This window comes from Elephas maximus, chromosome 6, assembly GCF_024166365.1.
Source record: "Elephas maximus indicus isolate mEleMax1 chromosome 6, mEleMax1 primary haplotype, whole genome shotgun sequence".
Taxonomy (NCBI): domain Eukaryota; kingdom Metazoa; phylum Chordata; class Mammalia; order Proboscidea; family Elephantidae; genus Elephas; species Elephas maximus.
The window spans coordinates 136,075,510-136,100,879 of record NC_064824.1 but is presented as its reverse complement, the minus strand read 5'-3'; the positions used below and the strand labels follow the sequence as shown (position 1 = coordinate 136,100,879).

Genomic DNA, 25,370 nt, shown 5'->3' with positions numbered 1-25,370 from the left:
TTTATGCTGGGGGCAGTGGGTGCAGAGGGGCCGCCCTTGCAGCCTGGCTCCCAGCAGAAAGGTTTACCCAGTTTGCAAACTGGGAGGCACGCAGGGTCTCTGACCTAAGGCTGCCAGCTCCCTGAATCAGGGCAGATTTGCTCCTTTTATGCGGAGTGGCGTTCATATGCATGAACAGTGAAGGGAGGATCTTCAGTCTTGTGATGCACGCACAGTCCGCAAAATTTTAGTGAATGGGTTTTTGAACATGGCTCTAAAAATACTGCCCACAGCCCTGAAAAAATGACAACGGCTCGCTCTTGCCACCCCAGGAAGGTCAGAAAGCGGGTAGGTTCAGAGTCAGTGTGCCTGTGCTTTGGTCTCCTGCCAGGATAAACAAGAAAATTGTAACAAAAACGGAGCAAGAGTAGACTTTTTTGAAAAACAACTATTATGGGATGGTTAATAACCTTTTCATGACGGCCTGCTTCAATTTTACCTTGAGAACTCTCTCTACCGAAGCAGCCCATGAGCCCGTGGAACAGAGGCAGATTCCTGGGATAGTCAGTGAAGCCAGCCAGGAATGCCCTGGAGCAGAAACCCCAGCAGTGTCCCAGGACCGGGGACCAAGTCCTAGGAGAGGCAAGTTTTGAAATGGGGTGCTATTACGTGGGTAGAGGGTCACAGAAGAGAAGGCTGTCCAAGGCTTAGAGGAGAAGCAAAAGAAAACCTTGCAACATTTTGTTCTGTTATCATAGGGTCGCCAGAGCCAAATCTACAGCACGTAACCCTGGTGGCATAGTGATTAAGAGCTACAGCCACTAACCAAAAGGTCACCAGTTCGAATCCACCAGGTGCTTCTTGGAAACCCTACGGGGCAGCTCTTCTCTGCCCTACAGGGTCGCTGTGAGTCGGATATGCTTATATAAGCATAGAGAAAGGTTGAACCAATCTTAATGAAATTACTAGCTCAGGTGGGAAACTAGAGGGGGGCTGTAATTTTTACTTTCTCTGTGTTGTTTTGGAAACCCTGGTGGCATAGTGGTTAAGAGCTATGGCTGCTAACCAAAAGGTCGATAGCTCGAATCCCCCAGACACTCCTTGGAAACTGGTGCAGTTCCTCTCTGTCCTGCAGGGTCGCTGTGAGTTGGAATTGACTTGATGCCAACAGGTGTGTGGTGCTGTGTTGTTTTAAATAATCTATGCTGAAGATGCGTTATCAGAAAAGAACCACCAAGACATTCCCATCTAAAAGAGAAAGACTGAAAAAGACTGCTCTGGTAGCAGAGAAAGGCACCAGAACCTGGATGTCAGAGAGGAGGCAGAACAGATTTATCACCAGGCTAGTCGTTGACAGAGCGGATTCCATCTCATGGCGACCCCATGTGGTAGAGTATAACTGCTCCATAGGGGTTTCTTGGTTCGTGACCTTTCTTTCACTGAGCCACTGAGTCAGCTCGAACCTCCAAACTTCAGATTAGCAGCCAACTGCAACTGCAGGCACCACCCGGGCTCTATGGGTTAATAATACATAGCTCAAAGAGCTGCCGTTGAATTGTTAATTAATAGGCGCAGAACGGCAGGAAGAGCTCCCCCGCGGCACTCCCCCGCCCGCACCCACCTCCGTGCCTTTCCTATAATCCCGCGCCACCGGATGGGGCGGGGCCGGGGACTCAGGGGCGGATTGGCCGGCAGGAAGTCGCGTGTATACGTTTGAAAGGCCCAATCAGCGCCCGCCTCACAGCACCAGCCAATAGGAAGCCAGAGAATGGCAGGAGGGCGGGAGCAGCGTATTTGAACGGCGGCGGGAGCGGCTCTCCGGGCGGCCCGGACTCGCGGCGGCAGCCTGTGCGCCATGGCGGCCGAGGGCTGCGAGGAGGCCGAGCTGACGCGGAAGCTCCAGGACAGCCGCCATCGCTTCCAGAGGCGCATGCAGCAGCTGATAGAGAAGGTACGGCCCTCAGCTCCGGCTGGAAGGGGTGGCCAGGCGCAAGGCTAGCGGGACTAGGGTGGGGGAGTCGGGGGCTGGGGTGCAGGGACCTGGGTGCAGGGAGGGCGCGGGGAGACGGGACCCGGCTATGCGAAGGGGGAAGGCAGGTCCGGGACCGGGTGCAGGGAGGGTGCGGAGAGGGGGGAGCCGGGCCGGGAACCGGGTGCAGGGAGGGTGCGGAGAGGGGGGAGCCAGGCCGGGAACCGGGTGCAGGGAGGGTGCGGAGAGGGGGGAGCCGGGCCGGGAACGGGGTGCGGGGAGGGTGCGGAGAGGGGGGACCCGGGCCGGGAACCGGGTGCGGGGAGGGTGCGGAGAGGGGGGAGCCAGGCCGGGAACCGGGTGCAGGGAGGGTGCTGAGAGGGGGGAGCCGGGCCGGGAACGGGGTGCGGGGAGGGTGCAGGGAGGCAGGGATGTGGACTGAGGGGATGTAGAAAAACCGCCCAGCTATTCAGTAACTGTGAACTAACTGGGGGTGGGCGGAGAGGTTGCCTGGAGGTCTGACCTAGTGGGACGCCCCGTCCCCTGCAGTACAACCATCCCTTCGAGGACACGGTGCTGGTGGAGATGGCCACACTGACCTACCAGACGCCCCAAGGTAGGAGTTAACTCTCATTTCGGTTTAAAATGTGAATAGCGTCTTGTAGAGTTTTGAAATCCTGGCCGTGCTTTTATGAAAATAAACCTTGTTCATCTGACTAGAAATGAATTCCTGAAGACATAGATGGTTAAGAATGCACCTGCCTGGGTTGGCATCACAGCTCACACTTATGCTCCTGTCATCGTGGGAGAGTTGCTTAGCGTGGCTGAGGCTCAGTTTCCTCATCTGTAAAATAGGTATTGTAACAGTTAGGGTCCTGGTGAAGCCCTTAGGACAGTACCTGTGCCCTCCAGCACTTACGTTGACTGTCATTTGTCTTGTTTGACTTTGAATATTAACTGTTCTCCTTGAGGTTCTGATAACTTGAAACTTAATCCCAGTATGGGAAAGGAGCCATTCTGTTTAGCGATGGTGTTGCAAACTGATCTAAGTCAGTGCATTGCCCGCTGCCCGTTGATTCTCTGCTGTGAATGAGGTCAGTTCCTCTCTTCTCACTACTCCTTACTACTAACTCACCACCAAAGATGTTGTCGTTAGGTGCCGTTGAGTCACTTCCGACTCATAGCGACCCTATGTACAACAGAACAAAACACTGCCCAGTCCTGCACCATCCTCGCAATCGTTACTATGTTTGAGCCCATTGCTTCAGCCACTGTGTCAACCCTACTTGAGGTTCCTCTTCTCTTTTGCTGACCCTCTACTTTACCAAGCATGATGTGCTTCTCCACGGACTGATTTCTTCCTGAATCCAAGCAAGCGAGACAAAGTCTCATCATCCTCACTTCCAAGGAGCTCTCTGGCTATACTTCTTCTGAGACAGACTTCTGGCGGTCCATGGTATATTCAGTATTCCTTGCCAACACCATAATTCAGAGGCGTCAATTCTTCTTCTGTTTTCCTTATTCATTGTCCAGCTTTCACATGCATATGAGGCGATTGAAAACACCATGGCTTGGGTCAGGTGCACCTTAGTCCTCAAGTGACATCGTTGCTTTTTAACACCTTAAAGAGGTCTTTTGCAGGAGATTTGCCCAATGCAAATCTTTCTTGACTGCTGCTTGCATGGGCATTGATAATAAAAGAAAGGTAATGATGATGAAAGCGGATCTCAGATCCTGCTGCACGTTAAACAAGCAGGCACAAAACGGTTCATAAGACCTGCTCCTTAAGCGAAGTCCTAACTCTGTGGCTTTTTAGCTGATCTGTCCACACCTCGCTTGCGTACGTACAGTGAACTCGGTGAGTGCTTGTCTCTGAAGATGTTAGGAGCGCCAAAGAGTGTGTGGAAGTGGGTTGCTGTGAACACTAAAAAAAGGAGTATACTTGGTGTGGGTCAAAGGACTAGAATTGGCCATTTGTCACTCGTTTCAGAAAACAGGGAGGCCCTGGTGACTCCCTGGTGGCACGCAGTGGTTAAGAGTGTGGCTGCTAACCAGAAGATCTAAGTTGAAATCCACCAGCTGTTCCTTGGAAACCCTATGAGGCAGTTCTGCTCTCTGGTGTAGCGTTGCTGTGAGTCGGAATCAACCGACAGCAGTGGGTTTTGGTTTTTCTGGTTTCAAAAAATAGCTGAAATTCTCAAGCAGTCAGGGCGCCCTTTTGTTTTCTAAAATAGACCAGCAACCCTGAAACATGTGCAACTGAGTAGGGACTACACATGCCACACGCCCCCACACTAAGCCACAGGAAGGAGGAGCATGGTACAGTCAGTCATGCATGATCATTGATTGGATTGAGGGTAACTATACACTAAGACACCTTCATGCGTATTCATTGAGGCCCCAATTACTAAGGGACCCTGAACATTGGAGATCCTCTCTGGGGGCATCCTGTAGTGGGGAGAACATCCACATTGGCATCTGAGTGTAGGGAGGGTGAGGGGAGGGGATGGCCCAATCAGCACCCCACCTCACAGCACCAGCCAGTAGAAAGCATGCTGTGCATGGCAAGGTTTGTGTGGCTCGTCCCAGACCTTGCCAGATGTATCTCTTACCAGGTGTCCTTTCTAATTATATGTGTAGGTAGAAGGAGCCCTGGTGGGACAGTGGTTAGGGCTTGGCTGCTAACCAAAAGAACCCACCAGCTACTCTACGGAAGAAAAATGTGGCAGTCTGCTTCCATAAAGATTTACAGCCTTGGAAACCCTGTGGGGCAGTTCTACTCTGTCCTGTAGGGTCACTGTGAGTTGGAAACAGCTCCACAGGTTTGGTTTTTCTCTTTAGTGTAGGTAGACTCCATGAGTTCTGTGAGTTATTCTAGTGAATGACAGAACCCACCAGGGGCAGAGAGAGAAAACACACCATGTGAGTGGCTGGTGTCAGGGATGGAGAAGTACAGGGATATGAGAAGGTTTCACATGTTAGAAATTAGCCTCATGCCAATTATTGACACACTTGGGGAGCACTTAGAGCTGGGATGTGGCAAGCACTATGAGTGTTTGCTGCCACTGGTAGCATTAACAAGCATCTCCAGCCTCAGCAGCCACATCATCCCTCCTCAGTAACTTGAACTCACCTGGGAACAAATGGGGGTTTAAGGAGAGATTAAGTATATTGCCCAGGTTCTGCTAGCAACTGAGTGGCGGGACTATGTGTGCCTGATTCCAAAACTCACTGTTTACCCTGTGCTTAGGGCTTGCTCTGTACATATAGAGATGGTCCTCCAAAAGCCCCTACTCTGTAGATACAGTACATATACATTGCCGTATTGTGTGTGTGTGTGTAACACACACATACAGATTGTCCTCTATATATTTTGAGGGCAGTACCCGGCATGTGTTTCTTGTTTTCATTTAACTTTGGGGGTCAGTGATGTAGTTTGAAGAGTTGCTGTCTATTAGATAGGAGAGATTTTCATTAATGACAAATTTTTATCCAGGCTTCATTAAAAAAAAAAAAAAAGTTCAAGCTCACAAGGATGAACAGCAACAGAGTGTCAGCAGTCAGGCTTGGTTTTAAGATCCCTTTCTTTTGCTCATCACTGGTTTCCTTTCAATGCAGGTTGAATAGAAATTCAGCATTTAGGATTACTGACATGGTGATTTTTATTTTTTTTCTTAAGGATTGAGACTGTGGGGTGGAGGACTGATACAGGAAAGAAGCAAAGGACAAATCCAGGTATTCAATGTCAAGTCTGATCACCAACGTGCCTTGCTGTTGATGCGAATGCAACGTGAGCCGTGGTGTGAATGTTGATGTGAATGTGGCATGAGCTGCAACCCCCGCTACTCTGCACCGGAAGCTTCCAGAACTCTGTGCAGGGCCTCCAGTTTGTTTCATGGTGGTATCCTCACCTTGACTCCTCTATTTTTTCTTTTTTTTTCCTGTTTTCAATGACTTACTAAGAAGCATTTCTTCTGCTGCTTGTTGAGTACAAGGAGGACCTGTATAGTTTTAAAGCCCACTATGTAACCTGGTGTTTGCTCTGCCATAGGCCGGTCGGGTTAATTGGATCCCACTTCTGACATTCATTATGATTATTAGCGGGGCCACTGGTGTAGCTCAAGCTCTAGGGAGCAGAGTGTCATGGCCTCCTCGAGGGCAGACGGCTGACCAGCTATGATGTGAGCTCCTGATGGGGACAACTAACTGCTCCATGCGTGTTGGTTACATGCCCCCTGGCTCCATATGCACAGGGTCACGCTGCCTATGCCTTTCCGAGTCATCTAGTGCTACTATAACAGAAATACCACAAGTGGGTTGCTTTAACAAGCAGAAATTTATTTCTCCACAGTAAAGTAGGCTGAAAGTCCAAATTCAGGGCGTCAGCTCAAGGGGAAGGCTTTCTCTGTTGGCCTTCTTGTTAACCTTCCCCTGGACTAGGAGCTTCTCCACACAAGGACCCCAGGTCCAAAGGACATGCTCTGCTCCCGGCACTGCTTTATTGATGGTATGAGGTACCCCACTCTCTGCTTCCTTTCATCTCTCTTTTTTTTTTTTTAATTTTTATTGTGCTTTAAGTGAAAATTTACAAATCAAGTCAGTCTCTCACACAAAAACTTATATACACCTTGCTACATACTCCAAGTTACTCTTCCCCTAATGAGACAGACTGCTCCCTCCCTCCACTCTCTTTTCGTGTCCATTTTGCCAGCTTCTAACCCACTCTACCCTCTCATCTCCCCTCCAGGGAGGAGGTGCCAAGTAGTCTCAACCTTTTATCTCTCATAAGACAAAAGGAGGTGCAGGCCACACCCAGAGGAAACTCCCTTTACCTTGGATCAGGGAGGTGACCTTAGCATGGGTGTTATAATCCCACCTTAATCCTCGTTAACATAAAATTACAATCACAAAAGGGAGGACAGTCACAGAATACTGGAAATTATGGCCCAGCCAAATTGATAACCTTTTCTGGGGGACATAGTTCAATCCGTGACAGTGCTGATTCCCATTTAGGGAGTGGGACTTAACCCTTATGTCAGAGAAGGCCTCTTAGAAGCCTTTTGAATATTTCCAGATGCTGCCTGGTGACCCCTGGGCTCTGCATGCTGCAGCCCTTGTCAGCTGTATGTGCGTGGGCCAGGGTTAGCTTGGGTGTGCGGGCAGAGGCCCTTCGCGGGTGTCTTTGCTTCTCACCCTCCCAGCTCCATCGCTCACTTGCTGAGCAGCACAAGGAGAGGACGAAAGTGCTGCTTCTCCTGAGGGGCGTCTGGGGCTCCTGGTCGGGCATGGAGGCCTGTTACAGCGGGGTGTGTGAGAAGAGAAGCTGGTGGAATATCCAACCTCACGTCTGCTTGTGGAGAGATTGTAGGCTTAAGACTTTACAGCAGCCTGGTAGCATCTCATTACCGAAACGAGCACGTCTTCATTTTCTTCTGCAGGTTGAGGGATCCCCTGTGACGCCGGTCAGCTGGGTGGACAGCCCCGGGCGAGCTGTGTCTGAAGGTCAGTGAGCACCCTCGCACTGTGGGTGAACCCTGACTTGAGTGCGTGTGCCTTGGTGTACGTGTGAGTGGAATGTTTGCAGTGAAGCTGAGGTGGAAAAAAAAAGGGATTGTAAATTCTTGGTGCCTCGTTCTTAATTTTTTATTGAGATTTGCTTTTAAAACTTGAGACATTCTTACATGCCCTTTTACCTGCTTGTAAAGCCCGTGGAGCACAAGGAGCTGTGTCCTGCTCACAGTCTCATCCACGGTACTTGACACATAAAAGGACTCAGATATTTCTTGAATGAATGAATAACTCCCTACCTTTTTTTTTTTTTTTTTTTTAATTTTTTGCCTAGAAAATAAAAAGTTAAAATTTTAATAAGAGTTAAGAATTGCCTTTATGGGGTAGTCCTCCCACCGCTAACTGCCCGCCCCTGCAACCCTCTTTCCTTCCTTCTCATTCTTATCGAGGTTTCTTTCCCCTTCTCTCAGTTCTCTCAAACAGTTGTGTTGCCTAGACCCTGCCGCAGCCTGGTTTCTCAGGAATCCGTCCACTGCCCACTCTCCCCTGCCCTGGGGGCAGCCTGGCAGTAAAACAGAACGTGACAGTCTCCTCATCCCGTGTCCCATCTGAATTGCCTCTCTCTGTTCTACCCCCTCACAGCCAGGTTTCCTAAAGGGTGATGGCGTTCACTGCTTGGAACATTCTCCCGCCCCACAGGCTCCTCACCCGGCTGCATCTGGCCTCAGCCCCTGTCCCTGAGTGTGGTGTTGGTGAGGTTCCTGACCACCGTGCTGCCCAGTCTGTTTGGCATTCTTTGGTTCTTATCCTCGTTGCCCTCAGTAGCATCCGACACTTCTCCTTGACACTCACTGGGGCACCAGCTTCAGTGGTGCTGTGTTCTCTGGGTCTCCGCCTTCCTCTCCTATGCTTCCTTCTCAGCCCGCTTACAGGCCTGTCTCCCGTCTTTGCAGGGTGCTTTTTCTCAGGAGCTGGTCTGAGCCCCTCTCTGGGGAGGCCATGGCATCAGCCTCTCTCTACTGGCTTTGTCTCCAGCCCAGCCTTGTCTAGGTGTGTCTTAACTACTGTAAGCATCTCTGGTTGGATCCTGCAGCATATGCCATTTGGATAAGTCATACCCAACAAGCCTCCGCCATGGTCTTCCCAGTAGAATCAGCTGGAAATCCAGTCCTGTGTCTCAGCCTCTCCTTCATTCCCCTGGATCCAAGACATCACTGTCCTGTTTCTTTTGCCTCCTGTCTCAAATCCACTGCCTCTCTTCCCCACTGCCACCCTCTCAGGACCATGCCTCCTCTCTGTGTGAAATACCACAGTGGCTTCCCGTTTGGAAAATAAGGAGAACCGATGGTTTTTCAAAGTAGAATTAGAAAAAAGACCTGTTAAAGATATTTACTTCTAGATGTTTGTTTACCGGCATTCATTCAGATCTGAGCTCCACGATTCTCAGTTCCTGGAATTTCCCGGACTGCCTGAGACAGTTGGAAATTGATACTTTCCAGCTGCAATGTCCAATATGGCGACCACCAGCCACATGCACCTATTTAAATTAATCAAAAATTGAGTTAATTTAAAATTCCATTCCTCAGCCTCACTGGCTGCCTCATCACACAGCGGATAGAGAACTTTCCATCATCACAGGAAGTTCTGTCAGACAGCACTGGGCCAGGGTGCCTCAACTTTACTCAAATCAGAGTTGATTGAAAGAGTGAGAGATGGTATAAAACCTGCTTTTTCTTATCTTTGTCACTGAGAATATTCCTGTTCTGATAGGTTCTGGGTTGCTCCAGTGAAACCTGCAAGAGCTGGAATTTGACGAGACTGCCCTGTTTTTCCGGGTCTCACAAGTTTTCCCGCCTTTGACAGGGTGTGGTCTTACCACTTTTTGTGTGTGTGTGCGCTTTAGGTGAAGGTTTACAGAGCAAATTAGTTTCTCATTAAACAATTAATAAACATTGTGACGTTGGTTGACAGTCCTGCAACGTGTCAACACTCCCCTTCTTGATCTTGGATTTCCTATTTCCATTTGTCCAGCTTTCCTGTCCCCTCCTACCTTTCGTCCTTGCCCCGTCTTACCACTTTTCTATCACTCTCTATTAGTAGAAAATATTTGAGTTTTCCTTCTCTGACAGGTTTCCGCCTTAAACGGACGGGTTCCGGCTTCCACAGGTTTTACTGTAGTAACCACTAACAGCCACAGAGGGCCCATGTCCTTACTAAAGAGTGGCATGTTTGAAGCAATGGGGTTTTTGCTGTAGGACGTACTTAAACGAAATGAAAGCTCTCCTCAAGAGAGAAGAATTATAAGCATTCTTAGAAATTCTGATTGGAATTTCCTTTTAGATTCAAAAAACAATGACTTCGATGCAACTTTTGACCAGGGAGACGAGGTTGCCGTGGCGGTGATGGTAAGAACGGCCTTCTATAGTGAGTGGGTAGTGGTGGCTAGGAGGTAGCCGTGTGCATCCTCAGCTCTGACCACGCTGCCCAGGGCAGCTTCCCCCAGCACTCCTGGGATTCCTCTTCTGAGACTCTTTCTGCTGCTCTTTTTGCCCAGAGGTCCACCCACACACCCACGTGTGACACTTTTCCTTTTAACGGAAAAATAACGTGAAGGTCGTGACTCTGGGGAAGGAAAGAGCACGTTCTGAAGTATTATGTAGGAAAAGGCAGTGAAGGGGAAGTTGGTGGCCCTGATAGTAGAGAATGGAGGTGCTGGCCCTTCCCCAACGATACATGCTTATGGGGTCCCCATCTGCCATCTGAATCCCTTCCCCAACCCCTTTCAGCAGCAGCAGATGGGAATTGAGACCTGATTTCTAGTGCGTGGCGAATGAACGGTAGCAGGGCTGACTTCTCCTGAACTTATTTTTTATACACATAGTGGTTGGTGTTAGTGTTACTAGTCTTGAATACCCCGGAGAACATTCAGATTGCTTTAATGTCTTTCTATTCTAGTCATACTGCTATGAATTTTTTATCCTTTTACTGTCTTTTGAATTGTTAGCACTGGGTAAATTTCCTAAAGTCAGGTGGTTCTTCAGGGGAGGAGGGGAGGGCCACTTTGTACAGCTGACAGCAATAGCTGAGAGAGTGACGTTAGGTAACTCCGTGTAGACGTTTGTACTTTAATGGGCTGTGTGAATTCGGTCCAGAATGCAAAAGTTCAGCTGAACCCAAAGGCTCTTAAGAGTATGGACTTGTCTTTTTTATTCAGCCTGCAGTGCTTCAGAGCCCTTTGAAAAATGAGTTACGAAGGAAATACCTGACCCAAGTGGACAAACTGCTGCAACATAAAAGGTTTTCAGAGGTAATCTGCTTCCCTGCCCTAGTTTATGTGATCGAATCTTAGCCTAGAGACACGTTAGGGTACGATGTGACCCTGCTTTTTGTTTGTTTGTTTACTTTTTTTCAGATCCTGTAAAGAGCATTCTGAATAATTCTTTCAAAATTATTCTGGGGCACATCTTATTCAGGGGCTGATAGGTTTGTGCAGTTCTTGAGCAAACCCTCCAGGCCCCCTGTTGTTGTCACCTGCCGTTGAGTCGGCACCTGATCTCACGGCGACCCCATCTGTTGTCACAGAGTAGAGCGGCCCCATAGGGCTTCCTCAGCTGTAATATTTCCCGGGTCAGAACGCCAGGTCTTTCTCCCGTGGAGCCGCTGATGTGTTTGAACTGCTGACCTTTCGGTTGGCAGCCGAGTGCTTAACCTTTATGCCACCAGGGTGCCTTTAGTGGATGTATGGACATGCCTCTTCCTTTCACCTAAAGTAGGAAATGATGTCCTCATGGCTGCTGTGCGGTTGGAGGAGGAGTTGGGAGCAGCCCTGTCACCTCAACGATGGCTTTGCTTTGCCCACCATCGCCTGGTCCCGTGATGTTCTTGTTACCCAAGTAATGGTGGATGACGAAGAAGAGCCAGACTTCCCCAGGGAGTCACTGACAGATGGTGTCACGACTGTGTCCAGAAGTCATCCTGGAGGCCACGTAGACCGTTCCAGGGTCCGACGAAGGCACATCTTTTTCCCAAGCCCAAACCAGCCACTGCCGTTGTAGCTGTACACTGTTAAAGCTTAGCCATGCTAAGAAGACAGTACACAGTTTGAAAAGAGAGCAGCTTCTTCCAAAAATCTGGCAACTGTTTTGTTATAACCATTTGTTTTGGTTTCAGCATGCAGATAGCGTAGGCCGAGAGAACACCCAGATGACCCTGATCCCTTCCTTGGCCGAGCCTGTCCGTGGTGAGTATGGCACAGACATGCTGCGTGACCACAATGCGATTCTACCCAACTGTGCCAATAACATCCTTTGTAGCCTTTTTGTTTGTTTGTTGAATCAATCCAAGATTCTTCCAAACGTTGCCTGTTGCATTCAGTTGTCAGGTCACATCAGTCTCCTTTATCCCAGACCGTTCTTCGGCCTTTTTGTCGCAATTGTTGTCCTTCATGTCGTGGACATTCGCACATAGTCCAGGCCAGTTGTTTTGTAGAAAGCCCCTCAATGTGGTCTTGTTGGATTGCTTCCTCATGGTTAGATTCATGTTAAATGTTTTTTTCAAATGTCATACATAGGTGGTTGTGCGTCCTCAGCAAGTATGGTAGCTTAGTTAAGGTGGGTGCCAGATTTCTCCACTATAAAAGTGCCTTTTCCTCACAGTGCTCTGTCAGGGGGGAATCATTTGAGATTGTGCAAAAGCCTTTTCCCCAAAAACACTCTTGCCCCGTGGTTCTAGTGGTCAGTGAGGTTTACTGCCTGAGCTGGTGATTGCAAACCAGTCCTCTGCTGACTCTGCTTCTATTGGTGGGCAACTTCTTTAAAGAATCTTTAAGAACTTGTGGACTTTTTTAAGACACAGACCTTATAACCCATTGCCATTATTCAATTTGATGCCCTGCATGGTCCCAAATTACCCTGTGGGAACCCCTTCAGGCTGGCTCCTGTGCCTGTTGACAGGTCCCCCCTTGGTGGTTTGAGATGGCTTCCTTGCCTTCCTGAGTCTGTAGCTGCATCTCCCCTTTCCTGGTTGTCACCAGCATCAGTAATGTACTCTTGTTTGGTCAGTCGTAGCATACAAAATGCTATCAGAATTGCAGCACCTGCCAGCACTCCCACCAACAGGACTGAGTAAGAAGTTCAGGGGTCCCAAGCAGCTCCTTTTATCCTGGGACAATATCCCATAAAGGATGTGAGTTCAGAGTATCGTGTTCAAGGTTATTGGGATCGTTGTCGATCTGATATGCAGTTAGGTCCGTTTGGTTCAGTTGCATTCAACCCTAGGGTTTTTCCCATCCTTTTTTTTTTTTTTTTTAATATATGTACGACATCTAACATGGTACAAAAGTCAAAGCTGTATAGAGGTTTAATCATTATTCTTATTCCCTTCCCTGCCCATACCTCTTGTAAATAATGCTTTCTGGCTTGTAATTTGCTTTTGAAAAGGTACCCTTCTTCTAAACAATCTCCTAGAACAAGGAAGATTCCTTTGGGGAAGGTAGGGTAAAAAGTAGAAATTTACTGTTGATAGCTAAAAAGAGATCTCTGAGAAAAGGCTATCCCCAAGTATTTGTGGAGTTGTTTTGTTTTTGGTATTGCTTTTAAAACCCACTGTGGCCATTCTCCAATCTTAAGTTCCACAGTCTGTGCATCTGTATGGTGTTTGAATGGTCACGCACGTCTACTTTGTGTTTTTTCCTCCTAGAAGACTACGGTAATGTCTCTGCAAAGAACCCTGGTGGCCCCGTTAAGTCAGCATCATCTCTCAGAGAATGTGACCCCTCAGCCAACTTGGCAGTGGTACCTAGAAGTGACAGTTTTGTGTCACAGGTGGCCAGTAGCCACAGCTCCTTAAGCAGCCAACCCTTTGAGGCCGAGGATGTTTGTGATGTGACCATCAGTGACTTGTACGAGGGCATGCTGCACTCCATGAGCCGCCTGCTGAGTGCGAAACCGTCCTGCATCATCTCCACCAAGACCTTCATCCAAAACTGGAACTGCAGGAGGAGGTCCAGATGGAAGAGCAGAATGAACCGAACATACTGCAAAGGGGGCAGACACACCCAGAGGGGCCCCAAGGAGCAACGCTCACCCTACTCCAAACCTGCAAAAGAGGTGGGGACACTGAACGATCCCAAGAACTCGCTGGATGTTTCTTGCCGTGAGAGGTTGAAGAAAGCCCTTCTTGAAGTAAACAACCGCCAAGTTCATGAATTAGTTCCAACCTGGAAGGACCCTAAAGTAACTCCTCAGAAGTATTCTTTGTTGACGTATTTGGACTCCAGTGCTGTGTATGATCTTGATCAGGAGAATAGACTTATGACACTAAAATGGTTAATTTCTCCTGTAAAAATCATGTCCAAATCCAGAACTCTACGGGGCCTTGGGGGCAGCCATCACAGAGAGATCGAAGTCAAGTTTGACAAGCTGCATCGGGAATACTGTCCAAACCCCGTGAGCCAGGCTTGCCCCCCAGGCCCCTGGGCTGTGGATGCATACAGAGGTGGCCCTGCAAGCCATGGCTGCCTCCAGGGCTTGGAAACGCACCGGTCAAGTATATCTGTCCCACAAAGGCTACATGAGGGTTTGGAAAAACCAGGGGAAAAGTCTATCGAAGGGAGTGGATGGCTGCCAAAGCGTGATTCCTCTTCCTTGCTTCTTTCCAAGATTGGGCCAGTGCAGAGCACAGTCCATGCTGAGCGGGCGGTGGACAGTCTTCTCCAAGGAAGCAGACTTGGAATGTTTAGAAGGTCACTGACACCCACAAAAGCCATTTCAAAGCCAGATATACAACCTCTGGGCTGTAGAAGGAATCGTTTTGATGACATTAAAGAAAGATTTGACAGGCTTCATCAGGAATATTGCCAAAGATCACCCCAGCAGATGAAAGAGACTTTCTGTGCTGGGCAGTCTCCAGACAGAGCCAGTGTAGAAGCTCAGTATAAAAAAGACTTCCGAGGGAAAACGGCCACAGATTCTGCCTTACAGAGTCCCCAGAAGTCATCGTCCTTACCCCTGTGGAGCATAAAAAGTCCATCGGGCTCAACTACAATTGGGATTCATCCATTGACATGCATAACTCACAGTCCCAGAAGAGACCACCAGTCACCTGCAAAAAGACGCAGATTATCAGACCCTCAAGTATGTGGACGGTGGGCTGAGTCCTGGAACTCCACAGGTGTGGACAGAGCCATCCCGAGTCCAAGGAAAGAAATCAACCCTTTGCGGCTGGACTTGGAAGAGAAGGTACGTTTATTGAGCGGGGATGCTTTTTTTTGAGTGACTGCTCTGTGGGGGAAAGCTTTTAACCAGGGCTTGGAAACTGGTTCTTCCTGGTTTAGTCACGGACAAGGAAGCAGAACCAGGACAGATCTGAATTTTTTAAATTTGAGTGAACCGGAACGGGAAAAATTACAAGTCAAAGCCCTGCTAGAAACCTAATCTTCTTAGAAAACCAGGGCAGCAAACATGTCGCATAGCAACCATATCTCTTGCCAGGCGAATTATGAACAGTCAGAAACAGCACCGTCCTGCTCAAAGATGACGGCCAACCACACCACCTTAAATGTGTACCATTCTCCACAGTCCTGCCAATAATGCAAACTCATGCATCAGGCTCCTGAAAACTCCCACTACGTCTCTTCTGAGTCCTCATTCCAGGTCTTCAACTCATGATTTTTCACATTCTGGTTACCGTTCTAGGTCACCCAAATTGTAAAAGTTTGGATCTGTTCCAGTTTCACTTTGTCAGCCATGACTGAACTGGTTTGAACAAGTTCGAAGCTCTGCTTTTAATATGGTCCCAAACTTGTTGTTAGTCAGCCATTTGCTGAATTTCAACAGGATTGTTTTAATTTTTTTGTGCTTTAAGTGAAAGTTTACAAATCAAGTCAGCCTCTCATACAAAAATTTATATACACCTTGCTATATACTCCTAGTTGCTCTCCCCCTAATGAAACAGCACACTCCTTCTCTCCACCCTGTATTCCCGTGTCCGTTCAGCCAGCTTCTGTCCCCGTCTGCCTTCCCAACTCCCCTCCAGACAGGAGCTGCCCACTTAGTATCAGTGTCTCTTGATCCAAGAAGCTCACTCCTCACCAGTATCATTTTCTGTCTTATACTCCAGTCCAGTCCCTGTCTAAAGAGTTGGCTTTGGGAATGGTTCCAGTCTTGGGCTAACAGAAGGTCTGGGGACCATGGCCACCAGGGTCCTTGTAGTCTCAGACCATTAAGCCTGGTCTTTTTCTGAGAATTTGAGCTCTGCATCCCACTACTCTCCTGCTCCCTCAGGGGCTGTCTTGTGTTCCCTGTCAGGGCTGTCATTGGTTGTAGCCAGGCACCATCTAGCTCTTCTGGTTTCAGGCTGATGTAGTCTCTGATTTTTGTGGCCCTTTCTGTCTCTTGGGCTCATAATTACCTTGTGTCTTTGGTGTTCTTCATTCTCCTTTGCTCCAGGTGGGTTGAGACCAATTGATGAATCTTAGATGGCCGCTTGCTAGCATTTAAGACGCCAGACGCCACTCTCCAAAGTGGGATGCAGAATGTTTTCTTAATAGATTTAATTATCCCAGTTGACCTAGATGTCCCCTGAAACCATGGTCCCCAAACCCCTGCCCCTGCTACTCTGGCCTTTGAAGCTTTCAGTTTATTCAGGAAACTTCTTTGCTTTTGGTTTAGTCCAGTTGTGCTGACCTCTCCTGTATTATGTGTTGTCTTTCCCTTTACCTAAAATAGTTCTTGTCTACTATCTAATTAGTGAATACCCATCTCCCTCTCTCCCTCCCCACTCATAACCATCAAAGAATATTTTCTACTCTGTTTAAACTATTTCTTGAGTTCTTATAATAGTGGTCTTACACAGTATTTGTCCTTTTGCAACAGACTAATTTCACTCAGCGTAATGCCTTCCAGATTCCTCCATGTTATGAAACGTTTCATGGATTCATCGTTCTTTATCAATGCATAGTATTCCATTGTGTGAATATACCATAATTTATTTATCCATTCATCCATTGATGGGCACCTTGGTTGCTGCCATTTTTTTGCTATTGTAAACAGTGCTGCCATGAACATGGGTGTGCATATATCTGTCCGTGTAAAGGTTCTTATTTTTCTAGGATATATTCCAAGGAGTGGGATTGCTGGATCGTATGGTAGTTCTATTTCTAGCTTTTTAAGGAAGCGCCAAATCGATTGCCAAAGTGACTGTACAATTTTACATTCCCACCGGCAGTGTAGAAGTGTTCCAGTCTCTCCACAACCTCTCCAAAATTTATTATTTTGTGTTTTTTGGATTAATGCCAGCCTTGTTGGAGTGAGGTGGAATCTCATTGTAGTTTTGATTTGCGTTTCTCTAATGGCTCACAATTGTATGTCTGTTGTATCTGTTAGCTACCTGAATGTCTTCTTTAGTGAAGTGCTGTTCATATCCTTTGCCCATTTTTTAATTGGGTAATTTGTCTTTTTGTTGTTGAGTTTTTGTAGTATCATGTCGATTTTAGAGATCAGACACTGATTGGAAATCTCATAGCTAAAAACATTTTCCCAGTCTGTAGGTAATCTTTTTACTCTTTTGGTGAAGTCTTTGGATGAGCATAGGTGTTTGATTTTTAGGAGCTCCCAGTTATCTAGTTTCTTTTCTGGTATTTGTGCATTGTTAGTAATGTTTTGTACACTGTTTATGCCATGTGTTAGGGCTCCTAACGTTGCTTTCTATTTTTTTTTCCATGATCTTTATTGTTTTAGATTTTATATTTACGTCTTTGATCTATTTTGAGTTTGCTTTTGTGCATGGTGCGAGTATGAGTCTTGTTTCATTTTTTTGTGGATGGATATCCAGTTATGCCAGCACCATTTGTTAAAGAGACTGTCTTTTCCCCCATTTAATGGACTTTGGGACTTTGTCAAATATCAGCTACTCGTGTTTGGATGGATTTATGTCTGGATTCTCAGGTTCTGTTCCATTGGTCTATGTATCTGTTGTACCAGTACCAGGCTGTTTTGACTACTGTGGCGGTATCATAGGTTCTAAAATCAGGCACTGTGAGGGATCCCACTTTGTTCTTCTTTTTTCAGTAATGCTTTACTTATCCAGGGCCTCTTTCCCTTCCATATGAAATTGGTGATTTGTTTCTCCATCTCATTAAAAAAATGTCATTGGAATTTGGATCGGAATTGCATTGTATCTATAGATCCCTTTGGTAGAATAGTTATTTTTACAATGTTGAGTCTTCTATCCATGAGCAAGGTATGTTTTTGCACTTATGTAGGTCTCTTTTGGTTTCTTGCAGTAGTGTCTTGTAGTTTTCTTTGTACAGGTCTTTACATCTCTGATTAGGTTTATTTTATCTTCTTGGGGGCTCCTGTAAATGGTATTGATTTGGCGATTTCCTCTTCGATGTTCTCTTTGTTGGTGTACAGAAATCCAACTGATTTTTGTGTTTATCTTGTATCGTGATACTCTGCTGAACTCTTCTATTAGTTTCAGTAGTTTTCTTGAAAATTTTTTAGGGTTTTCTGGGTATAAGGTCACATCATCCACAAATAGAGATACTTTTACTTCTTCATTATCAATCTGAATGCCCTTTATTTCTTTATCTAGCCTAATTTCTCTGGCTAGGACCTCCAGCACAATGTTGAATAAGAGTGGTGATAAAGGGCATCCTTGTCTGATTCCGGTTCTCAAGGGGAATGCTTTCAGACTCTCTTGTTTAGGATAATGTTGGCTGTTGGCTTTGTATAAATGCCCTTTATTATCAACAGGATTCTTATGTGTTAATTTCCTAAGTATTCTCCCAAACCAGCATTTATATCAGTCACAAATTCATTGTAAGATGCATTAAGGTAGAGCAGAAGTGTTCTTAGAGGAAAAGTTTGCACATTTCCACAAAATGACGCATTTAACGGGGTTTCTAAAATGCATTTTTACCACGCTGTATCCATCTTTGTGAAACTAGTATTTTCAACCTTTGTATCTTATACATAGAAAATAGCTATGGTAAGGCAAAACAGGTCTGAAAATAGTGACTTTCATTTTACTTCTGGCTGCCTGTTCCTGTCACCTCAGGCCCTGCAGTCAGTGTCCATACCTCTGTCACCTCAGGCCCCACAGTCAGTGTCTGTACCCCTGTCACCTCAGGCCCTGCAGTCAGTACCCGTACCTCTGTCACCCCAGGCCCTGCAGTCAGTGTCCATACCTCTGGCACCTCAGGCCCCACAGTCAGTGTCTGTACCCCTATCACCTCAGGCCCGGCGGTCAGTACCCATGCCTCTGTCACCTCAGGCCCCACAGTCAGTGTCTGTACCCCTGTCACCTCAGGCCCTGCAGTCAGTGTCCGTACTTCTGTCACCTCAGGCCCTGCAGTCAGTGTCTGTACCTCTATCACCTCAGGCCCCGCAGTCAGTACCCGTACCTCTATCACCTCAGGCCCGGCGGTCAGTACCCATGCCTCTGTCACCTCAGGCCCCACAGTCAGTGTCTGTACCCCTGTCACCTCAGGCCCTGCAGTCAGTGTCCATACTTCTGTCACCTCAGGCCCTGCAGTCAGTGTCTGTACCTCTATCACCTCAGGCCCCGCAGTCAGTGTCTGTACCTCTGTCACCTCAGGCCCCGCAGTCAGTGTCTGTACCTCTGTCACCTCAGGCCCCGCAGTCAGTACCCGTGCCTCTGTCACCTCAGGCCCTGCAGTCAGCGTCCGTACCTCTATCACCTCAGGCCCCGCAGTCAGTGTCTGTACCTCTGTCACCTCAGGCCCCGCAGTCAGTACCCGTGCCTCTGTCGCCTCAGGCCCTGCAGTCAGTGTCTGTACCTCTATCACCTCAGGCCCCGCAGTCAGTACCCGTACCTCTGTCACCTCAGGCCCCGCGGTCAGTGTCTGTACCTCTGTCACCTCAGGCCCCGCAGTCAGTGTCTGTACCTCTGTCACCTCAGGCCCCGCAGTCAGTACCCGTGCCTCTGTCACCTCAGGCCCTGCAGTCAGCGTCCGTACCTCTATCACCTCAGGCCCCGCAGTCAGTGTCTGTACCTCTGTCACCTCAGGCCCCGCAGTCAGTGTCTGTACCTCTGTCACCTCAGGCCCCGCAGTCAGTGTCTGTACCTCTGTCACCTCAGGCCCCGCAGTCAGTGTCTGTACCTCTGTCACCTCAGGCCCCGCAGTCAGTACCCGTGCCTCTGTCACCTCAGGCCCTGCAGTCAGTGTCTGTACCTCTGTCACCTCAGGCCCCGCAGTCAGTGTCTGTACCTCTGTCACCTCAGGCCCCGCAGTCAGTGTCTGTACCTCTGTCACCTCAGGCCCCGCAATCAGTGTCTGTACCTCTGTCACCTCAGGCCCCGCAGTCAGTGTCTGTACCTCTGTCACCTCAGGCTCCGCAGTCAGTGTCTGTACCTCTGTCACCTCAGGCCCCGCAGTCAGTACCCGTGCCTCTGTCACCTCAGGCCCTGCAGTCAGCGTCCGTACCTCTATCACCTCAGGCCCCACAGTCAGTACCCGTACCTCTGTCACCTCAGGCCCCGCAGTCAGTGTCTGTACCTCTGTCACCTCAGGCCCCGCAGTCAGTACCCGTGCCTCTGTCACCTCAGGCCCTGCAGTCAGCGTCCGTACCTCTGTCACCTCAGGCCCCGCAGTCAGTGTCTGTACCTCTGTCACCTCAGGCCCCGCAGTCAGTACCCGTGCCTCTGTCACCTCAGGCCCTGCAGTCAGCGTCCGTACCTCTCTCACCTCAGGCCCCGCAGTCAGTACCCGTGCCTCTGTCACCTCAGGCCCTGCAATCAGTGTCTGTACCTCTGTCACCTCAGGCCCTGCAGTCAATGCCCATACCTCTGTCGAATCATACTCCATAATCAGTGCTCATAACTCTCTCACCTCAGGCCCTCTATCCTTTCCCTATGCTTTGCTCAATGGCTTCTTCTCTCAGAACCATGTGGCTCCCATCTTGGGAAACATTTCATAAAACTTTAGAGTGCTTTAGCTAGAAATGGGACTCAGTGCTATGGATGCACAAATGACCACTCCTTCTAGAAAGTTCTGAGTGTGGTAGCCTTCATAGGCCCTGATCCACATCAAGCTCGAATAATGTTCCTGTCTCCATTTCTTCCTGCTCCTGTGTTAGCCTGCAGTCCAGCTTGTGCTCGACCGAAACCGTGCTCTTAGACCCCCAACAACCTGCTAGTGGTTGGTCCCTGTAACCATGTGGGAGCCTCTCTCACCATTACTCCAGTGGTTAAGCACTCGGCTGCTAACTGAAAGGTTGGTGGTTCGAACCCACCAGTCGCTCCGTGGGAGAAAGATATAATAGTCTACTTCTATAAAGATTACGGCCTTGGAAATGCTGTGGGGCAGCTTTACTCTGTCCTAGAGGGTCACTATAAGTTGGAATTGACTTGATAGCACACAACAACAACAACAACCCAGCCCCTGTGGCTGCTCCAGGCCACCCTGCCCAGGTCTGCCCTTCAGATAGCGCCTCCCTTTCCTTTGCCTGGTGAATTTTCACTGGTATTTTCTCTGCAACTGTCCAGGGAGCCCACGGAACGCCACAGCTGAGCAACCTATAGGATCCTTTCCACTCAGGCTCCCTGGCTCCATTCGGGTTTTTCTGTTGTTGTTGTTCAGTTTATTTTTTTAATTTATTTCTGTGTACAAAATCATTATATCAGCTAACCAGAAGTAGATAAGACCTGCGTTCTGATTTGTTTTTCCAGCTGAGGATCAATGTAGGAATTCAGGTCATGGGATGGTATACCAGCCAGGGCCTTCTAGTGTCGGGGAGCAGGGGCAGGCCTGAGTCAGTCCCAGAGTGGTCCTGGACACGGTGTGCCCCAGCAGCCCAGGAGGGCACTGGATTTGGTGGCTTGTCCCGACTGTATGCATCTAAGAGCAGAGCTGTCCCCTTTGGCCTAGGCCTCAAGCCATTGCCTCTCCGCACCCACTTGGCGTTTTCTGACCAAACAGCCAGCGGGGTAACTCTCAGCTACAGTTTGGCGAGTCTCATGGGGCTGAGGCCCTTAAGAAATCTCAGCCACATATTAATGGGCAGACACTTTGCAGAGGTTATTTTGTGAGCGAATCTTGTCCATTCCGTCTCTTCTAACAGATCGCCTCTCAGGATGGCCTCCTTTCTCAGTTGAGAGGGAGGGGTGTGTACTGAAGACCACTCCTCAGCCCCGAGAGCCTGCACGGGGGTTTTTCTGCCTCCCGACAAAGCAGTCACTTGAACTGCTGTGTCGACTGGTTCTGCTCATCTGAGCCAAAACATCTTTTCCTCAGATGGTCCCACTCCTGGCCTGTTCATGGAGTCTCTGTCCCTTTATTTGCTCACACCCCTCCTGTCCCTGTGGACCTCAGGCCCCTGGAACTGGCAGCTTCCCCCCTCTGCCTTGGCTCTGCCACACCCCACCCTGTCAGCCTCACGAACTCCTGCCTCCATGACGCTCCATGCAAGGTCTCCTTCCCTCTCACTGTTTTACCTGCTCAGCTTCTAAAGTGGTTTCTCTCTCAGTTCAGCCATGTAGCGGGGGCCTCAGCTTTACAGAGACTGCTGCAGGGTCCAACCAACTTACCTGCTTTGAGCAGTGTCACAAAGCCAGGACCGAGATGGGACTTGGCCCCTGTATCACCCAGCAGGGTCACCCAGCACTCTGGGATTTGTTCAACTCTCATCGTGGCTACCATGGACACCACCCGAATTTTGTCTCAAGCCATGATGTAAGCATTATTTAGCTTTTTTTCTTCTTTTCCTACTTAAATTATAAATTTCTTGAGGAAAGAGACCAAACCTTAGTGAGCTACGACTACATAGGAAATTTCAATGGCTGATGCTGAAGTGGAGCCCTGGTGGCACAGCAGTTAAGAGCTACGGCCGCTACCCAAAAGGTCAGCAGTTCGAATCCACCAGCCACTCCTTGGAAACTCTATGGGGCAGCTGTACTCTGTCCTGTAGGGTCGCTATGAGTCGGAATTGACTTGAGGGCAACAGGTTTGGTTTTTGGTTTTTTAACATCGGAGTACTTCCTGTGTGTTGGGCAACATGTTCAACCTTTTCAATGCATCATCTCACCTGGTGTGTACATGAGCGTGCTTGGATGGGTTCTGTCAAATTAGGAAGGTTCTATTTCTCCTCTTTATAAATAAGGAAATGCAGCTTAAGCCTTGTAACTCCGAAGTTCATAGAGCCAGAATGGGGCTGGGCCAGGGTTTTAAAACCCATGGACTTGAGCACCAGACTGCGCTGCCTGTTTGCTGGTTCACTGTTATTTCCTCCGCATTCCTTAGGATATTTATTTGGCCCGGGGGCATTCTTACAATGGGTACGCGAATATGCTGAATATAAAACAGTAGCTGTCGTTCTGAAGGAATTTTACTGAAATCATTTTCTTTGCCCTTTTTTTTTTTTTTTTCTACAGGAAAGAAGAGCCCAGGATGGAAGAGAAAAGTGATTCCGTGTTAGAAGAATTCAGCACTACAGCTCTATAACCTGGCTGTTCTGGAGTGTTGTTCCTCTTGCCCCCTGCTCTCTTACTTTTCTTTTTTTTTTTTTTAATTCTTGAGAAAGTGTGAGAATTTGGGTGATTTTATCTTCCTTGCAAAGCAAGCATCAATGAAATTGGTTCCGTCAGAAATGACTCCGAGTTCTTTAGCAAATAAATAAAGTTGCTCATTTAAAATTTTAATGTTACCCTTTATAGGCCCATTATGCTCATGTTTTAAAAATTTGGTATGTCCAAAGAATTCTCCCTACCAGTTCCAATTTTGTTAGAAAATATTGTTTGCTTCTGAGACCTAAGTTTAAGCCCCAGATAGGATGATCCTTGAACGAAAATACAGCTGCTTAGTCTTTTAAAGAAGGAGCCCTGGTGGCCCAGTGGCTGACTACTTGGCTGCTACCCAGAAGGTCAGCGGTTTGAACGCGGCAGTTCTGTGTCCTATAGGGTCATTCTGAGTCAGAATCAATTAAACAAGAATGGGTTGTTTGTTGGGTTAGTCTTTTAAAGGAGCCCTCGTGGCGCAGTGGTTAAGCGCTCTGCTGGTGCTCTGCTCCCATAAGGATTACCAAAAAAAAAGTCCTAGGAAACCTTATGCAGCAGTTCTCCTCTGTCATTACAGGGCTGCTATGAGTTAGAATCAACTCAACAGCAACAGATTTGGGTTTTTGTTTTTTGGGTTTTTTTAGTCTTAAATTCAGCCCCCATGGGGACTTGATATCTTCCGTATTAGGAGATACTCATAATTTACCCATTGATAATACTTCCTACCATCTTCACATTTTGAGGTGAAAACGCATTGTATTTGAACAGTCCGATGACGGTCCCAAACCACTCTTGCAGCCACCCTTCGTGACATCTGACTGTATTGGAACTGTTTACAAATAGGAAATCAGTGACTTGTTTATGAAGCATTTCAAATATGCAGGAAGCACTTAGAAAACCCATGTACTAACCATCTAGAGCAGAGCTACCATTGTTCTCTTTGTTTCTTTAATAGAAGGTGTCGTAGTCGTCTAGTGCTGCTATAACAGAAATACCACAAGCGGATGGCTTTGACAGCAGAAATTTATTCTCACAGTCTAGTAAGCTAGAAGAACAAATTGAGGGCACCAGCTCTGGGGAAATCTTTCTTTCTCTGTTGGCTCTAGAGGAAGGTCCTTGTCATCAATCTTCCCCCAGTCTAGGAGCTTCTCAGCACAGGGACCGTGGTCCAAAGGACACACATTGCTCCTGGCACTACTTTCTTGGTGGTATGAGATCCCCCCCATCTCTGCTCGTTTCTCTTTTATATCTCAAAAGAGATTGATTTAAGATACAGTCTTATCTTGTAGGTTAAGTCCTGCCTCATTAACGTCATAGAGGTAGGATTTACAACCCAGGAAAATCACATCAGATGACAAAATGGTGGACCATCACACAATACCGGGAATCATGGCCTAGCCAAGTTGACACACGTTTGGGGGGTTGCAATTCATGACAGAAGATTAGAGATAACATTAGACTGTATACTTTACCTCCCAGAGGCACTGGCTCTCCTGGTGTGGCTGTGTCCATCCGTCCAAGTCCTCACACTGGGACCACGGAACCAGTGAGCCACAGAAAGGTGCTGGCTGTGTGACTGCTGGAGACCCGGGTCAAGCCTTCCACCTCGCATGTGCTTGTTCTTCCTCACAGAACAGGCTAGCAGTGGCCTGCTGGTTCAGGCTCAGCCAGGCCTGTGGAGGCCCCTGTAATTCTTCTAGAACTTTGCCTTCATGCTTGCAGCTTCATAGAGGAGGACAACCTGACCTTTTCTTTTCTTTGGATAACTATCATCTTTGCCCAAAACTGCTGTGCCTTGCCCCTCCCCACACACAGCAGACCTGCACTGAGGGCTCTTTGGCCCGGCCAGGTCCAGCTGCCAGAGAGGCCAGAAAATAGAGCCCGATTATTCCATCCTCAGGTAGAGGAGTGGAGCGCCTGGGTAGTCCAAGCAGTTAACACGCTTGGCTGGTAAACACAGGGTTAGAGGTTCCAGTCTACCGCAAAGATGCCTTGGAAGAAAAGCCTGGCCATCTACTCCAAAAAATCATACGTTGAAAACCCTGTTGAGCAATTCTATTTTGACACATGGTGCTGCTATGAGTCAGAATGGATTCAATGGCAACTGGTTTGGGTTCTCGTTTTGTGTGTGTGTGTGGCTTTTTTTTTTTTTCTTTAGTAAAGGAAGGTGAGGTAGAAGGTAACAGGATGGTGGTTAGCCATTTTATATTGTTGCGTGTTGTCAAGTTGATTCTGACTCATAGCGACCCTACAGGACAGAGTAGAACTGCCCCGTAGGGTTTCCAAGGCTGTAATCTTTACAGGGGCAAACTGCCACATCTTTCTCCCTCTGAGCTACTGGTGGGTTTGAACCACCAACCTTTCAGTTAGTAGCCAAGCACTTAACCACCGTGCCATC

The 25,370-nt window shown here is 48.1% G+C and overlaps 1 protein-coding gene across 1 annotated transcript; it reads left to right on the top strand.

The window, feature by feature from the left end:
- The first annotated feature begins 1,810 nt into the window (after positions 1–1,810).
- On the top strand, positions 1,811–23,297 carry HJURP (Holliday junction recognition protein). Its single transcript, XM_049888497.1, has 9 exons — positions 1,811–1,930; positions 2,498–2,564; positions 5,628–5,683; positions 7,387–7,450; positions 9,797–9,861; positions 10,671–10,763; positions 11,627–11,696; positions 13,154–14,694; positions 22,850–23,297. Exons 1-9 carry the CDS (start codon positions 1,835–1,837, stop codon positions 22,880–22,882), a joined length of 2,085 nt encoding a protein of 694 aa, XP_049744454.1. The 5' UTR covers positions 1,811–1,834; the 3' UTR covers positions 22,883–23,297.
- Positions 23,298–25,370: the final 2,073 nt, after the last annotated feature.